This window comes from Alligator sinensis, unplaced genomic scaffold (genome assembly GCF_000455745.1).
Source record: "Alligator sinensis unplaced genomic scaffold, ASM45574v1 scaffold1092_1, whole genome shotgun sequence".
Classification (NCBI taxonomy): domain Eukaryota; kingdom Metazoa; phylum Chordata; order Crocodylia; family Alligatoridae; genus Alligator; species Alligator sinensis.
In genome coordinates this window covers 926,278-944,912 of record NW_005842252.1, presented here as the reverse complement: position 1 = coordinate 944,912, position 18,635 = coordinate 926,278, and the positions used below count along the sequence as shown (strand labels likewise).

Below are 18,635 nucleotides of genomic sequence, written 5' to 3'. Positions count from 1 at the left end.
TCCTGCTGTCCTGCTGCCAAGTTTCTTGACCTTGGGGAAGCCCTGTAGGCTGGATGATGTGGCCCTGTGCAGCAGATTCGGCCCATGCACTGACTCTGAACAGGATCTGGCCCAGAGACTGACCCTGTGCCACTCATCCAGCTTGTGGGGCCAGGAGGTTCAGGAGGTTTGGCACAACTGTTTTAGAGAATTATGTGCCCAATAGAGCTGTGCCCTCAGCATGTGTGGCCTATTTCTGCAAAACTGATGGGAAAAAACAAGGACAAAACAGAGTTCTAGCAGAAGGCTCCTCTGAAATTGCTGTCAGCTTGCACAGCTGGGGAAACTGTCAGTAGGCTGTGTGAGCATCGTAGGGGCAACTTCCATCTAGGCCTGCCATACAGCTGGCTTTTGGGAATCCTCACTCTGCCTTCTTCCCTGTCCCCGCAAGACTCGCATGCACCCAAGTCCAAACTAGTTGGGTTCTGGGCCTTGCTGCAGGTGGTGAGCCACAGGCATCACACCTGTATACAGGTGGCACCTCCGAAGTGCAGGTTGGCACTCACTCTTTTGTTCACTCCACTGAAGCAAGTTGTGGCAGTGCATTGAGATAATGTAAAGATGTTCAAGTCACGAAGCAGGAGTGGTATCTCTGGCAGAAGGAGATGGGAATCCTGGGAAAATCCCCCAGAGTGAAATCTAAACAGGCAAGAGGGAGAACAGTCAAAAAGAGAAAGAGGAAAAGGATAAAGAAAACCTAGCAAAGAAAATTTAAAGCAGGAATGGGCAGCATTTTCCTCCCTTTCACCTGCAATACACACCTCTGATTTCCACCCCACTTTGAATCCTCTGTCCATAGGACAAGTGTCTTGGCTCTTCAGTGCAAAGATTGACAATTTTTTGTTACTTATAAACATCAGCCCTGAGTGAAGAATTAAATTTGTCAATCCTTGTAGCACTAAGCATTAGAGAGAGGCCTTTCCTCCCCACCATATGAATTAATCTGTCAGGCTGTCATATTTAAAGCTCTTGGTAATTCATGTTTGACACATGCTACAAATTCTGAGGGCCAGAACCCCAGCTGGGATAAATCAGTGCCATTTATTGAAGTCTTTGGTACTACATTGATTTACCCTAGCTGAGGATTTGGCCCTCAGAGTCCTTATTGAGTCACTGAAGACTTCTGTAGTGCTTCGTCTATTTAATTTTAAAACCAAATCTATATTTTGCAGAAGCTGCACTCATAGACATATAGTCAGGAAAATGTACAGATGCAACACTAAAAATCTGCAATCTCCTTTACAACAAAAATCAATTTCCAGTGGTGATGAAGGCATTGCCTGGCTCATTTCAGGAAGACTTTGTAAATCCTTTATCTGACCCTAAGCATCCACATCTGAGTGAATATTAATTTGGTCTTCTGTAGCCATTTTCACTTTTCCAGCCAAGGTTTATATATCCTTACCAAACTAACCCTCCTTCCTTAAGACAGGATCTGTCACATTGTGGACATGACAGTTAGAGAAATTAAAGTAAAAAGTTTTTGGAATTTTTTCTGGGAGAGGAATGTGAATAAGTTAAGACCTTTAGGAAGAAATCAGCGAGAGTGACATCCCAGATTCTCCTTTTCTCCACTTATCTTGGTACTCACCCCACTTTGGAAGTAGAGCTGAGCATGGCACTGTAAGAGCTGGGTTTGATCAGTCCACTAAGCTAAACAGTATTTTCTTAGTTCAGCTACTATAGTGAGGTATCTTCTGGGGTTCAACATAAGGTGAGATTTAGTGATAAAGTCAGTGCCTGATGCAATTGTGCTGAAGTTAGTAGAAACCTATTTTTGTAGAAACCTATGCATTGTCTTAAAATGAGTTGTTGCTCATCTTGTCTTGAGGGCAGCAATGATGATGTGACACAACATAAACATGAAATTTGCTGGGGTTATTAAAGTATTTTAATCAATAATACAACATATTTTCATTTTTTCCTTTTGTTTTATATTTTCTGACTTATTTCAGTTACACAGTAGAAAATAATACATAGGAATTGCCATTTGGTTTATTTTGTTCCAAGTAGCCAGTACTAAGTGCTTTAGAGGCTGGCGCAAACAACATTTGCATTAGGGCAGTTATAGGATGACTTGCCTCCAAGGAAAAAAATGAACTTCCCTTCAGTGGTTAGATTTTTGTCTGAGAGCATGAGGCAAAAATTCTCTCATATTTCTTCCAAAAATCTTCCTTTTTTGTTATTGGGTATTCTTTATACATATCCTACATATCCAGTCTTTTTTGAATGCTGCAAAACTATGGGCTTCAATGGTATTTTGTGAGAATGAGGTCCACAGGCTTATTCAGCTGTTGGTGCAGAAGTGTGTCAGAGACCAAACTAAAAAGCATCATGCAGGTGTCTCAGTCTTACCTAGCTGTTACTCTCTCTTTTACCACTGAAAAAGTAGAATTATGTGAAAAGTTTCAGGTTTGTGAACATGTTGTATTGAGAAAGTTATGCAGTCAGAGTTGACCTATATTGTTGTATCCATGTATAGGTTATGGGAGGAATAACTTGTATTGCCTCATGCACTGTTTTTAGCCAACCTACTTTTATTTTAAAATCTTTTTTTTTCTTTTATTTTAGGTAGTGTTTAATATGGTTATAGAGGTGCCTCGTTGGACAAATGCCAAAATGGAGGTAATTCAGTCAAGGAGATAAATTGCCTTGAGTATATAGATATTTGCAAAACTGTTGATGATTTGATCTTTTCCAAAACTTAAAAATGTTATATCTTTTCATGCAACATTTTTACTGCTGCGACATTCTTCAAGGTATGCTTAGTAACATATTTAATTGCAAGAAATATAACTGTTAAAGGGGGAATTTTGTATCAATGAGGTAGTACCTTTTCAATAGTCAGATGGATTTCAAGGTGTAGAGTATGATGCTGAGCAACATGAATGAGAGAGAAAACACAACCTAAAAACATTAGATTGCAGGATGATGTCCTGGGCTCGATTCTACTCTCAGTAATTCATTTAATTTAGGATTTAATGCCTCCCTATGGGCTTATCTAGTGAGGAAATGACAGCTTGCCAGTCCAGTTTTTGACTCTTTTGCATTTGCAAATGGCAAACATTGCCTTCTGCCCCAGACTGTTTAGTGGCACTTTGTTTCTTCTCAAGAAAAACGAGCTTTTGAAGTTTTAAATGCAGAGCCCAACTGGAGCAGTCCTCTGCTGTGTCACAGTACAGAGGCTTGGGAATGCTTCATTTGTAGTCTAGGTAAAATGACTGTTAGATCTCACAATAATGTACTTGATCCCTAGGTTATATATTAATTTCAGGACTGCCTTCCATAATGTCTTGAGAACAGGGACAGGCTGTTAATGGTTGTGGCAATGCCCCATCCAGAGCTTTAAATTTTTTTTTTTCCTGATCCTGAAATAACATTGAAGGTCATGTAAACTGTTTTCACTACCACAGCTCATACATCTGGGAATCATAGCCCTGGTTTTAATCCTCTTGGGTAATCTGCTTACATATTATGAGGGTATCAGGTGAGGGCTAAGTGTCCTCTTCCTCACAGCCCTAATTCATCTCCATTCTTCAAAGGTTTAACTGGTTGTCTGGGCTACCTTTACATTTATTTTCTCGTTTGACACCTTTAAGGCACTCTGCTGTCTCATTGGGAGCGTGACCTGATGTACTTTTTTTGACAACCTTATGTGGTTTCTTTATACCTTGCTTCTTGCAAGGATGCAAGCGGTGGCTGCTTTTAGTTGACCCAGTAACTTTGTGGCATGCAGAAGCTCTTGAGATACTGCTGAGGTAAGGGTTGCCTTGCATCCTGCCACAATTCTAACAGCATAAATGGTAAGAAGAAAACATACAGATATTTTGGCCCCAAAATATGTGTTACACCCTACAAGTTAAAGCAGCTCAACAGTCTTGATTTTAAAGACAGAAATGAACATCAACAGGAAAATATTAACAACAATATCAACATGCGGCTCTCCATTACTCCCAGGTGACATTCGTTGTGCAGTTTGCACAATGCAAATTGCCGGGATCTCTCACTCCCGACTCGCAGCCCCCTGGGGCCCTGCCAGTGCCCCTTATTTCCAACCTACAGCCCCCCACACCCTGAACTCTCCTGATACCCCTTACATACAACGCTGCCCCACGGCCCCAGGCCACAGCCCCCCAATGTGTGGGGCTGCAGGTGGGTGTGTGGGGCAGGGGGTATGTGTGGGGGTGGGGCATGTACCCACCCAGGCATACCCCCCCAGATTTGTATGCCTACAGCAGGCAAGGGACTCTCCTGGCATAGGCAGGAGCCACCTCTGCGGCCCAGTGGGTGGGACCTGACACAGGCTGGCGAGACTCATTGCTGCCGCTGCTGCCGGGTCCCCCACACCAGCTGTACCACCCGCAGTGCAAGGAGTAACAGACCGGGGGGGTGAGGAGGTCACACTGCCCTCATCTTCTTTGATTGCCAGCTGCTCACGCACTGGGTCATGGTTCTACCCTGGCGCCATGGCCTGGCCACTGCTGCCACCACTCCCTTCAGGCTGTCTGTGCTGCTTGCCACCACACCTCCCCTCCTGGGTAGAGCCATGGTGTGAGGGGAGCGGCAGTGGCCAGGCCATGGCACGTGGCTGTGGCCTGGCGTGCAGGTGGCTGGTGGCAGGAGCAGGTGAGGGAAGTGTGACCCCTTCCCATCCGTTATACCTCATGCTTCTGGCAGCGCAGCTGGTGCAGGGTTCATGACAGCGGCAGCAGTGGCGGTAGCAACGAATTTTGGTCCTCTGTCCCATGCCAGCACCTGGCCACTGGATCATGGAGGCAGCTCCTGCCCGTGCCAGTCCGGCTAGGCTTCAGCCCTGTGCCCACTATGGGCACACAGATTTTGGCTCCCTGTCCCCCAGTGTGTCTTCTGTTCCCCCTGCCTCCCTGATGCACTGTCTATGCCTCCCTCACCCCCACCACCAGAGACTTACCTGTGGGGAGCTGCTCTCCATCCTGCCTGCCACGTGCATGTGTATATGCACACATGCACATGGTGCCCCCTGCCTGATCACCCTCCTCCTCTTCTCCCCCAGCTCCAAGCAGCCCCTTGCAGATTGCAACTCTGCCAGTCTGCAAAGGGAAACCCATGCTTTCTTGCGTTTTTCTCCTTTAAAGTAGAAAATCCACGATTTCCCATATTTTTCCTTGTTTTTCTGTGATTATTCATGACCCTTTCATATATTCTTGTGACGCGCTTTTGGGTTACAACCCATGGGCTGAGAAACGCTCTAGATGAGGTCTCTCTGTATGAAGTTTTTCTTGTGTGGTTCTGAAGTTCTTTATACCAAAGTCACTGAAATCTGTCTTAAGGCAATTTCCTCCCTGTTCTGTCCTCTCAGACCACATTTCTTTTATATTACTGGTTTTCAACCTGTGGTTGGGTCTTCAGACTGTCTAAGGGGTCCGCAAAAGATGATTGTGATAAATCCAAAGTCTGTGAATACTCACACTTACCATTCAAAGTGGTCTGGACCTCCATGGAAATTTTTTTAGGGGTCTGCAAATGAAAAAAGGTTCAAACCTACTGTTTTATATCATTCTGCCCTTTGAGCCTGCTCAGTCTCCTTGGACCTCACCCAGATTTTCCTAAAATAATTTTTTTTTGAAGCCAGACTCTGCCAGTAGTTCATTTTTGCACATCTGGAGCAGCATCAGTTATCTCTATGAAGCTATTCCAGATTTCTACTGTCAGGGTGTGGTTAACAGTCGGTATAATCCTGACTGAAATGAGAGTTGTACAAATAATAATGTCAACTTGTGAAGAAGGTTTTGCAGTTAAGTAATATACAAAACTGACTGCAGGCACAATATCCCATTCAAATATTTTGTGAGAGGATGGAACTTCTTAGGCCAGTTTCACTGTTGGTGTTAGAGGTGGTTTCAGACAGGCACTGAGTATAATTTGCTCAGAAAACAGATGTGGAAAGTAGCATAATGCTTGTCTGTATGGGTAAGCTGACCGGAACAGCTGCCGTGGGATAAGGTATTCTACAATAGACCTGACTAGCTCCCTGCAAAGTATTTTTTTACTTCTTTTTACTTGATTTACTTACAAATTTCTCATCTGTTTGCTGTTAAGTGGCAGTGCATGAGAAGCTTCGCATGCATGTGGAAGCATACGTAGCAGGACAGCGACTAACAGGCAGTGGTATGATGCAGAAATTTCCAATTGCTGGCAGAGCTCCTGCTCTCTGATCAACTTGTGCCATCATTTATCTCACTGTGGAATTTGACTCATTAAGTGCAGAGGCTTCCAATTTAAATTTCTTTCAGTATTTATGACAAAACTCCTTATAATATGACTTTCCTTGTCTGGATCCAGTTTTTTTTGTCTCCTTCAATACTTCATGCCAGTGTTTAAAACATTAATAACAAGCCTGTTTTTGAACACGACCCTTGAGATTTACAGTGAGGCTATTGCGCTTTTTTTAAACCTCTACAAACCACAGGTATACAGTTTCTGCTGCCCAGAAGGCAACTTTTTAACTAGTTGGGTCCAGGATTAATTGCCATCCATTTTAGAATTCTCTTCTCTCTTTCTGTTTCACGATCTGATTAGATTGCCACCAAGGAGCCGTTGAATCCCATTAAACAAGATATAAAGAAAGGCAAGCTTCGATATGTAGCAAATATCTTCCCTCACAAGGGTTATATATGGAATTATGGTGCCCTCCCTCAGGTAACATTTTTGTTATAATGGTGAAACTTTTCTGTCTTCTGAGTAAATTGCCTTATAAATCCTGAGCACCGCCTGAATGCAAATCAGTTGCAAGAAGGATGTTTCTGTATGATAGATTTGTAAATTAGGATTTTCTTTATGCGTAGCTTTATTGTATCCATAAATTTTTATCAGAATTGCGGTGTGTGCGTGTAAATAAATATGCACTATTTCAGGAAAGAGTTAAATATTTAAGGAACCTTGAGCTTATATTTTATGAATCTCTGTGCTGTGCGTGACAGGATTATATTGTCATCCCTGTATCATTCAAAAGTACTTAAGCCGAGTTGTATTAACATTTTTCCCTTAAACAAGATGGTTATAATAAATTCATATAGCTATTCATATATGACAGTGTAAATAGTAATTGGAATCTCTTAAAGTCTTTGGCAAGGCGGAAAATATAAGGATAGTTCTTTTTCAGATTGATTCTATTTGTCTTTTTTTTAACCTTTTAGATTTTTTTTCTCGTCCTACTGTATTATAAAATATCCATTATTAGTGTTAATCAGTGGCTGAAATTCAAAACTTGATAAAAATAAAGAATAAAATGAATGGTAATTTAACACAATAGGAGAATAAGAGTAGCAACGCAAAATGTGTATTTGTGTGTATCCAGAATTGGTACTGAAAGATTTCAAACTGACTTCTTCAGAGAATGGTATCCTCTTGTTTACCCAGAGGACGTCCACCGCATAAGCAGTGGCAATGCATAACCATGTCAACCCTGACCTGGAGATGCCTCCTCCAGTAATAGAGGATAGTAGTTCTATCTTTGTCCTATCTTCAGAGATAGCTGACAAGTTTCCAGTGAGTTAGGTGACAACCAACTCCATTTCATGAAAGATTTGGAAGTTTTAAAACTTGTTTTCACTCAAGTACAGAACAAAAAATGAGACCTTTTAAATCTTTTCATGAAAAAAATCATACGCAACCAATGGCCTGGTGGTCAAGGCATTCACCAGAAATGAGGGAGACCCAAGTTCAAGCCTCTGCTCTGGATGTTTGGCACAGAGATTTAAACTTGTGTTTTCAACAACCCCAGCATATTTTGATGAAATGGCAATTTTTGACATACATATACAAAATGGTTTCAATTAAAATGTTTAGGCCTGCTCTACAATTAGTTCCCATTGTGAGATGAAGACTTATTGGGAATGTTCTTGGGAGCAAGTGTGAGGTTAAGAAGATGTTTCATAGAGCCCACCAAAGAGAAATTGCTAAATATTTGCTTTGTTCCTGATGGCCCAGACTGAGTATCAAGCAGTGATCTACTAATAAAACATCTGTGTGAATGGGTAATAACTGTATTTTCTCATATATAACATGTAACTTTCCCTCAAATATCAGCCCCCGCCCCAGAAGGAGTATGAGTATTAGGCAGGAAAGTTGATTTTCTGCTTGGGGTTGGAAGCAACGTGGTTTAATTCCTCCTTTGCAGTGCAACAGCTATGGTATTGCTGTTTAGGCAGCTGAGGGAATCAATTGTCTTAATGGCTCATTTGTTCTTCACTCTGCAGGTGTTAGGGATAGTCTCTTATTTTTTTAATGGTCATAATGTTCCACTAATCAAGCTAAACTTTTTAAGGGAAATTGTGCTTATTTTGCTGTCTGTTACATGCTCTCAGTTTCAAAGCCTCTTCAGCTTTTTTCAAAACCATGGATCCATCCATGGAGGTCAGTCTTCATCAGCAGCCAGGGATTGAGCTTTAGTTATGCAGGAAAGGGAGCACCCTCAGAGAGTTGACGATTAGGCTCTGTCCTTAATCTATCACTCTGGAAAAATCTTTTTTCTTCTGCCTTTCAAAAACAAGGTATGTATTATCTTTGGGAGCATGTTATTCGTGAGAAAATCTGGTAATACTTAAAAGTTAGTGACTACAAAAATAAATATTGATGGTATGTGGGTAGCAGTATATTCAATGGAAAAGCAGCAGTGGATTCAAGAGAGGCCCTCCATTTCAAAGTGGAAGTTTCTTTTCCATTGTTCTTACTTGGAACAAATTAGGGTTTGCCTGAGTTTAAAATTCTGGATTAAAACTAGGGCCATCACCATTAGCCAGTGTAAGTAGAACAATGACAGCTCCCCTAATGAATCTTATGCTTCAGACAGTAAACATTCAGCAGGACGTGAGAAAAGTAAGTCTTATGGTAGCATTGTCTGGACAGTAAAGGAGCTCCTGCAATGATGAATAGTCCTGCTGTCATTTTCCCTTCTCTGCTTCATCAGCATGAAATGGTGGCCTTAATAAATCAGTAAAATGTGCAGCAAATACATTTTATTTAGCAAGTGCACGAGTTTAACTTTTTGAAAGTTCACTAAATGCAAACCCCACTAGAGACAATGAAAAGACTCATTTGGTCAGACCTGTAGCCTAAAACTGTTCTTCACAAGAAAATGTCACATTATTTACCTTTTCTAGTTCAGAGGCAGAAACATCCAGATTTGAGGCATTGTAGCAAAAAAATCTTTTAAATGATCTTAGAGCTGTTTTACTAACAGAGAGGAGGCAGTACATGAGACTGCCTTGGAAAAAAATTCAGTATCTGGGTCTTTTCTTTCTCATCCAAATGGGCTGACCTAAATAACAAGCCCTTGTTTTGGGGCTGTGTTTTGCTCATTGATTTCTAGTACGTTCATTATTTGAAAGAGAATGGAAAAATCCTCAAGTTGAAACAATTACCTACTTTGAAAGGCTAAAAAAGCCACAAAATGAGTGTCACTGATAGCAGTGAAATAACTTCTGATGATAAGCACTTACTAACAGTGGAAGGACTAAAACAATCCGGTTGTTAGTTTTAAAGATGACAACACTTTGTCAGGACACTTAAAAGGAAAGGTTAAGGCAACTTCATGGTCAAAGACAGGAGCAGCACTGGAGCAGAGGAGCCAGCATTTGAAAAATTCCCATCCTGCTTGGGGCAGTGACATCTATTGAAATTGCCACTTGTTTATATGGGTTTGTGACAATACCAGGAGTGCAAGCCATAAATAAATAGTGGGTTTCCAGTTGTAAAAGAGGTTGGGTTTTTTTTTTTTTGTTCTAATATCGTATTGAAAGGAAATTGTACTCCTTTTATTGCACCCAGCCCTCTGAAAGATCATAGGATCATAGGCATTTGTCAGCACAAATAAAGCATACTTGGAAGTAGTTGATCATATTACAGAGTAGGCATTTGACATGCTAGTTTAGCCTAGCTAATATGGGTAACAATAGCAACGACTACGTGGTAGCCAAGGTTTTAGCGTGTACTCTCAGTAGCTTGCACCCAGGGTCTGTGATGGGCTCTGACCCTAATTTTTAGCAAAAATTGAATTCCTTACCACTGCATCTTGACTGCCATGGTGACATATACTAGCAGAGGTATTCTAGCATGTACTACAGTCAAATCTTCATTTTGCAGTTTAGAGACATAGAAATTAAGTGGTATGTTATGGATTGAGCAGCCAAGAAAAACAGTCACATAAGCGTTTAAATAGGCAAGGTTTAAACATGGATCATAGTTGGTTGAAAATCAGATCAAGCAGTAGTGTCCAAAAAATGGTTTGTAGACTATAAAACCTTTGATGATTCTGACAGCACACACAAGTTCATAAGTTTTTAGGTCAGAAGAGAACATTTTGCCAACCTAATCTGATCTACTATGTAATATAGTCCATAGTTTTTTCATCCAGTAATTCCTACATCAAGTTCAGTAATTTCTGTTTGATTTTGAGCATATCTTTTAAAAACAATCCCAGTCTCCAGTTAGCATTTTTACCTGAAGAGGGTGTTGCTTGGTTAGGTGTGTTATCCAGGTTCACAAGATTTCCTGTCTTCTTTGACTAATCACATCTTTTGCAAGAAAGAGGGAGAGCTATGATTTTCAGTGATTTTCAATAATCTGCATAACTTGATGGCAAGAGAAAAGAATTGTAACTGAAGTTTAATAATTAAATGTGTGTTTCTCATTCTTTTAACAGACCTGGGAAGATCCAAACCATACAGATAATAGCACAGGATGCTGTGGGGATAATGATCCCATTGATGTTTGTGAAATAGGCTCAAAGGTTTGTCTTAATTGCCAAAGTTATTTTTAATATTTTGGCAGCAGCTTTTTTTAATAGAGGGGAGGGAGGGGAGCAGTCAGTGAGAAGAAGAGATTGCAGTAGTCAGGGCTGGGGGATGATAAAACATAGGAAAGATTCTCCTATGAAGCAGAAATGGGTGTTTTAGAGAGAAAGCAAGAACCCATATTATGTAGAAGAGCCTGGATAATGGGCAAGGGAGAAAAGAAGAGTTGACAAAAACAAATTTTAAGGCTAAGTAACTGGCAAGAGAAACCTAGTTTGTGATGGTGCTAGACGAAGGAGAAAGCAGCAAAGAGAGAGTGCAGGGCTTTGGCAAGATAAATATAATGAATTCATTTTTTTAACTTGTAGAGCGAGAACTGGCAGCAGTATGTACGATTGGGAAAAGTTGTCTGAAAAACAGTGGAATTATGCTGGACTGCCATGGGAGTTAACTACTGAGAGATAATAGTTGATGCTGTGAAAGTGGTTAATATTACCCAGAGATAAGAAAGGGTAGAGATGGCAGTCTGGTAGAGTTTATGGCATACTGCTGACTGAGATGGGTGTAAGAAGTGATATGAAAGGTCATGTGAAGTAGTAAGGAGGGGAGTTTATGGTCTGCAGGGAGCATATATTAACATGTTACTTCTCTGTCAGTGCTGTGCTAGGGCATTGGCAAGGCTCTCTTGTTTCTGCTTTTTACTTATGTGTTGTATGATGTTGTTGATGTTTCTGGTTTTGTGCATGAGGGTCTGAAGTGGTGATACCAGGGAATCTTGGGTACACAGTTGCCTACAAACTGAGGGGATTGGACTGTGTGGTCTAGGAGGCTCTTTTCATTTTAAGAAGGAGAGAAGTCATCCAAAGGTGATATCCCTTGAGAACCTGGAGAAGCCCCTTGGAGCATCCATCTGAGAGGGAGATTGCTAAGGTTAAAGGCTGTTTCAGTGAAGGGGAAGGGTATAAATTTGAATTCTTGATGATCCAGAAGAGAGTTGGAGGAGAGGAAGTGAAGGAAGTGACTACAGCTAGAATAAACACTGGCACTCCTGGGGCTTGCAGGGAAAGGAGAAGATCAAGTTAGGGTTGTATTCGGGGAGTCAGTAGGTTCCATGTAGCTGTGGCTAGGTTCCATGTGGCTTCTATAGATGTAGGTTCACAGAAAGAAGCTGAGAGAGAGAGGAAGGAGCAGGTAAGAGGGATTAGAAAACAAACACGTGATGTCTTTGAGTCATGGAGTGGGGTGAAGATTTACAGGAAGGGGCGGGGGGCGGGGAGGAGCTGTGATGTAAAATAGGATAAGGGAAGAAAATTCTTGCTGGAATGTGTCAGTTTTCTTTTTGATTAAATTGCTGAGATCCTTGATCAGCAGTTAGAAAAGAATGGAGGGGAGAGAAGGGCAGATAGGCATAGGAATCAACCAGGGATAGCAGTAAAAAAAAAAAAAATTTCCCTTGCCAACTCTGTTATGTTCCTGGCAGAGCAACAGACCACTTTGTCTCTATGATAATACAAAGAGGTTGTGAATATGTATCCTTTCTGTATCTTTCTGAGACTGTGGTGCTATAATTCAGGTTCGATCTTCTGGTGAGATTGTCCAGGTGAAAGTTCTGGGAGTTCTGGCTCTTATTGATGAAGGAGAGACAGACTGGAAGATTATTGCCATTGGTATGGATGACCCAGAAGCCGAGAAAATCCATGGCAAGTATCTTTATGTCTTTTTACTTGATGCATGTTTCAGTAAATGAACTTTGAGTCAGGGGTAACCCTGGAATTCAAAATGATTTATGTCAGAAAGTGGGTCTCATTACCTGATGTCCAACTCCAGATTTAAATATGTGCACTTTGCTTTTGATTGCATGCCCAGTAGAGCACCGTTTGACTCTAACACATGGACAGGAAGAGGCAGCTAGCCAAAAAACAATGGTGTGTGTATTCATTTATTCTCTTTGGCATGAATTCAGATGCCTTCTTCAAAGTGCGTGCCTGGATCTTACCCACTACCCCCCCGAGGGTTAGTGTATCTCAAGATTCACTCAGAAGATGTCACGCAGAGAGCCTTATGAGAGAAAACTTAAGTAATAGCAGTTGGAAAGCAATATAAAGTTTCATCTCTTGCCACATCTACACTCTTGCAAATGAGTTTTACTTAGAGCACCTTCTGCATGAGGATTTTTAGTTCATGTTAATATCAGAGGTACATCTTTGCACAATGAGGATGTCCCTAAATTTTCAGTGTCCTGCAGTCTTTGGCTCTGGTTCCCATGCCACTGAGAATATCACCATATGATACGTTAGGGCCATTTGTGGTAGCAATAGCTTTCTTTGTTGGTAGTGTCATCAAAGAAGACAGATGTTAAAAGACAACTCAGTGCTGACAGACATGCAGGTCCCTGCCCTAACCAATGGGACTTTGCATAAAGTACTATGAGTTAGAGCGATCCTCCACCTCCCTAGACATTCACCTGTTGGATGGGGGGATGGTTCAGGGGAGGCGGGAGTCGAGTCTGCCTGCCTGACCCACCATGAGAGCTGGGCTGATGCAGCCCCACTAGTTGCTCCAGGCTTGGGTGCTGTCTGCAGGAAGGGAGGGGAAATGGGGGAGGGAGAGGGAGAGCTGCTGGCTGGGGTTTGTATGGCCTGAACTGAAGGAGGGGAGCGGGTGAGAGGCCATGAGGTGGGGGACTCCAATACATGTGCCCCCCCACTTCCAACTCAGGTCTGGCAAACCTCAGCCTGCAGCTCCCCCTCCCTTCCTGCAGACAGCACCAGGGGTGGGGCTGGGCTGCATCGCACTGACAGATTGGCCCTAGGGAACACAAGTTCGACTCGAAGGTTGTGTAGGTGGGACATCAACTCATTGCCCGATTGAAAAAATCAGTTGTTTACACTTCATATAGATGAATCAACAGATATCTAGAACAGTGCAATTTTGTGGGGTTTTGTTTTTATCATGGTGGGACCAGGGTTTTTTGACGAAATGGTGGTGGGATGTAAGGTGCGAAAGGTTGAGAATCCCTGCCCTAAGGCACTCCACTTTGGAGTGGGCGTCATCTGATCCTTCATTAGACGAGGGTTAATTTGTTGTGTGATCAGCCACTTTTTAAAGTGTTCTGCAGTCGTGCATATGTGGCACGGCATGGCGGTAGAGTGCCAGTCTCATGACAAATGTAACTGCTGTCTGTACTGTCTATGTTAGACACCTCTAGCCTTTTAGCATAGTCTTTAGAGGCTATCTTAAAAAATGTCATTCATCTGAAAAGCACTTACCTACAGCAGTGAAAAATGGTAATGCTGGTATGTCCTAATCCTGAAAGAAATTAAAAGAAACTAGTTTTTTCAGTGCTTATTTTATAAATACTTTTTCCTGTATATAGCTGGTCTTCCATTTTCCCCTGTTCTGAGTGGATTTTTTTGCCAATTAACAAGGGAAAAACCAGTTAAAAGATGATAAAATATATTTGTAGGGATAAATGTGGGATCATATACATTACTGAAATTACTATACTTCAGATGTGCAGTGTCCCCTTCAGTTGCCATGGATGACTGAGGGTTTCTATACTGCACACTGCAGTATAGTATAGAGATACCCACACTACATCAGGTACCAGAAGCAGTCTAGCTGCAGTAAGACAGAGCTTGTTTCTTGGTAAATTATTCCATGTGCAAATCTGTTCCTGCTTCTGGCACTTATGGTACCTTGAATACCTCTACTGTACACAGCAGACTATAGTGAAGACATGCCCTGAGCTACCTTTCTGTACTTCCTGCAAGCAATACTTTCAGAACAGGCCTGAGATGTCTTAAGGTAGAGGAAGGGATGTTTTCACTTTGCTTGTATTATACCTGTTCTTTGGCTAAACAGGACTTCACTTTTAATAAATCAAATCATTGAAAATTATGGTACTAAATATTGAGCAATGATTTGCAAGTTTAATTAATATGTTTTGAGACCAACTGTCCTATTCATTTGCAAGTATGTAAGGAATTGTTTTGATAAGCTACTGAGCCATTTTCCTGGTGGCTGAGTGCAGTGAGAAAGCAAGTTGTTCTCCATAGCACTGGGCTGCTGTAACTTAGATGGCCTTCCCCTTATTGTTGTTGAAGGTCACCATGACTTTGAGAGCACCTGTGAGTGATGAAAGGGAAGAAACCTTTTGGGTTAGTGTTGGTTAAAATTACTGGGGCAGATCAATTGCAGCATTGTGTTTCTGCTGGCTTACACTTTGGCTGTGGCTGAAACTAAGAAGTTTAACTTAAGGAAAGGAGATTCTCTCATTATTTGAATCATATATACTCATGCTTTCCATAATGCACAGTGGAATGGGTGCCATCGTAAATTTTAAATAAAAATTGATTTCCCTGCCAAGTGATCTTGACAATTAATCAGTTTCATATTTAAAAATATTTCTTTTTTTAACTTCTCATACTTTCTTGCACCGTAACTGAATCTGGTTGAGAGAGCGCCTGGCAAGGCACAAGTAGAATATATGCATGAGTGAAATGCTAATGTTTGGTGCAGTAGCTCCATCTTAAATCTGTTTTTAGTTTGATGAATATTTTTGCCCTAAAGGATTTGGCAGTACTATGACAGAGCTGCAGTCCCCTTGGAACTGTAACATGGATGTCACGGCGGGGTCCTTTAGGAGGGCCGTGATCTCCTTAAGGCCCTCTCTCCGTGCCAATTCGGCCCAAGGGCACCCTCGATTCTCGCCCGCCACGTCTTTGCTGTTGAATAAGGTTGGGAGGCTGCCTTACGACTCCCTGGGCACGGATAGCCGGGACCTCTGTCCCCGTATGTTCTCAGACCCCCTGGGGGTCTCCCGGTATAATGGGTGCTCCTCAGGCACCCTAGCCTGATGGGCTATGCGTGGCTCCTACCAGCCCCTAATACCACGAACATACCAATAGTGGATGGACCTAATATGAGAGAACATTCATGCATGCCACATAGTGGACCTCCAAACTAACTTTGTTTTCGGGTACCTCTATGACAGGGGTCACTTAGTCCTCCCCCTGCTCAAGGCAGGAGCACCCCTGACTAAACCATCCCAGCCAAGTATCTGTCTAATCTGCTCCTCAAAACTTTCAAGGATGGAGATTCCACAATTTCTCTAGGCAGCCACTATGCCTTAAATCCTATGGCTTAAATCTAGGGTCTGACCACCCTCCTAGTCATAAAGTTCTTCCAATATAAATATCCCCTGCTGCAGCTTAAGGTCATTGTTCCTAGTATTGCCCCCTACAGCCACAGAGAAAAGCCCATCTTCATCTTGTCTGTAATTGCCCTGCAGGTATTTGAAGGTACTCATAAATAAAAGTAATTGTCCCTTCTAGACTGATAATGCTTTCATTTCATTTTCCCTCTTATACTGGAAATTGGTCAATAGAATGCCTTCTGGGCAGGCATTCACTCCCAGAAACAGTATCACCACATCATTAGTATTTTATCTATTTATGCATGTATGCAGCCACATTCAGCATGGTATTTGAGTATCAGATCTATACTTTCTCTCCTACCAGTTCCTACTGCATATTTGTTTGCTTGTTTTACAGAAAACTGAATAGCTTTCCAGTAAAAGATCCTAATCAACACTATAGATACTGACAAAAGATTACTGATGCTTCAAAAAACCTGCAGCATCTGTACTTAAAGGTGTGTTAGTAAGTTTTCACAGGCACCATAATGCATTATTTCTAGCAACAAACAGCCTTTGGTTAGGTAAAACATATGATATTTCTTTAAAATTATATTTGTGTGGAGACTGGGCACCATAATATGTCAGATATAATAAGCCTACTTTTAACTTGAAGTGGAGCTTTTAAATGCACTGGTACTGTACCCATTCCAAAATAGCTGAAAATATCGAGTAAGGTTTATGGTAGAGGCTTCAATCAAATGTACTCTTTTTTATGCAGGGATATGTAAATAATCTGTGATTGAATGGGACAAACCCCCCCCCCCCCCCCAAAAAAAAAAATACAAGCTGTTGCCTGTCATCTGTGTATGCACGCACTTGTTTTCTCAGGGAGAATATTTACCTAGCTATCCAGAATATGTGGGGTTTTTTTTGTAAACCCTGAAATTTGATTGTGTTCCTCTACTGTCTCTTTCCAGTAAAAAAGAATCTGAACCTGAAGCATAATCAATCATTTGAATAAAAAATTATGAAAAAAGTGTACTCTCTATTAATCAGCGGCAAAATGTTCCTTATATTTAAGATAATTTCACTTCAGAGCCTATCTTGCACACTCAGCTGTTTTCTTTAAAAAGTTCTCCATCTGCTTCAAAAAAACTTGACTGTAGCTTCCAGTGTTTAGGAGTGATCCCACTGCAAACAAACAAATCTGTTGGCATGTTCAGTACAAGATGTCCCATTATACTAGTCTTCTCCCTCTTCTGAGACATGATTTTTTAATTTAAATGGACAGTAGCTGTAGATAAAACTGAGACATTTCTCTCAATAATAGTTATGCTGGTGCCTTATGGTATATCTACTGCCTTACAGGGATGGATGAGACTAGGAATTGCTTTCTAAACCTCTCTCTCCAGTCATTTTATACCATTTACTAAATGTTTGCAATTGGGCTGAGAATTCTCATATCTGGTCTCTGCCTGGCAGGTGCATAGTCTCCGGTGATGATTTGGGGGAAAAATTCTCAGACACCCAAGTGGTATGTGCTTGGAAATCATATGGTGTGTGTTAACTTTCTTGCTGATTTAAACACACACCAGGTAGTCCATATATTCCCGTTGTGGGATTTTAATCATTCTCATGACACCAATTGATTTCTGAAGACTTGACAGAATGTAAAACAGAGCAATCCCAGTTTTCTGAGCATTTCTCACTGTTCATTTACAGTTCTCTAAAGGACTCCAATCCTGCAGGCATTTACTGATAAATGCTGGTTTAAATTGGAAAGCCTGACTAGGAATCTCTCTCATACAGAGTAGAGAAAAAGCTGGAGTTTACAACTGCAATACCTATGACTAGCAAGAGGAGCTCAGCATCTCTTATAAGTGGTGTTTGGGAGCATGGGTCTAAGTACTTTGGACTGCACTTTATAATGTATTATGTTATATATTACAACTTTAATTGGAAGGGGCATGGACAAGCCCTATGTCAGTCAAGCCGTACATCACACACAACATTTCTCTTTGGGAGGGAGACAGGGTATAGAGAGATGTAACAGTTCTATTAGTATCAATGGATAACAGTACAAATTGATATGATTCAGCTACTAGATCTGTATGAATCTGTAGCAATGCAGGTATAGCAAAACTGCCTCAATTTTAACCCTACTTCAGGGTCCAAGTTATGGTGATTTTAGCTGATGTGTGTCACTACAGCATCATGTAGACATAACAGCAAACAGCTACAGCCATGGGCAACTGTTGCCTCCTGAGTCTGAAGGGATACCCAGAGAAGCTGGTGGCAGGGATGGGGATGGCGAGCACCTGCAGAAGCTGGGGATGAGGTTGGCGAGCATCTGCAGAAGCTGCTGACGGCAGTGGTGGTAGGGGATGGCTCTGTCAGGGGGGACATGTGCCTCCCGCTACCAGTTGCCTATGGCTGCAGCACACTCCTGAGCAACAGTTCCCCTGCTACCTTGAAAGTGCTAAAATGTAAGTTTATCCATAACTACTAGGAATGTGCGAAGCTTTGGTAGCCGATTCAATTTGGAGGAGGTTCGGCCCAATTTGGGCCTGAATCTTCGAATCCGAATCAAATCAAGAGATCCATTAAAATGTCCAAATCAAACTGGAAGCCTCCGAATATTTTGGCGGTTCCTGCTCGCTGCCGCAGGGAGCTGTACCCAGCCT

The 18,635-nt window shown here is 41.7% G+C and overlaps 1 protein-coding gene across 1 annotated transcript in view; it reads left to right on the top strand.

Moving 5' to 3' along the window:
* Window positions 1-18,635, top strand: part of PPA2 (pyrophosphatase (inorganic) 2) — a gene marked incomplete at its 5' end in the record, with an annotated part of 68,932 nt that overhangs the window by 17,725 nt on the left and 32,572 nt on the right. The window contains 4 exons of the mRNA XM_006027575.3: window positions 2,611-2,664; window positions 6,598-6,717; window positions 10,721-10,807; window positions 12,385-12,511. Coding sequence (XP_006027637.1) covers window positions 2,611-2,664; window positions 6,598-6,717; window positions 10,721-10,807; window positions 12,385-12,511 — 388 coding nt within the window. The remainder of the gene's footprint in view (window positions 1-2,610; window positions 2,665-6,597; window positions 6,718-10,720; window positions 10,808-12,384; window positions 12,512-18,635) is intronic.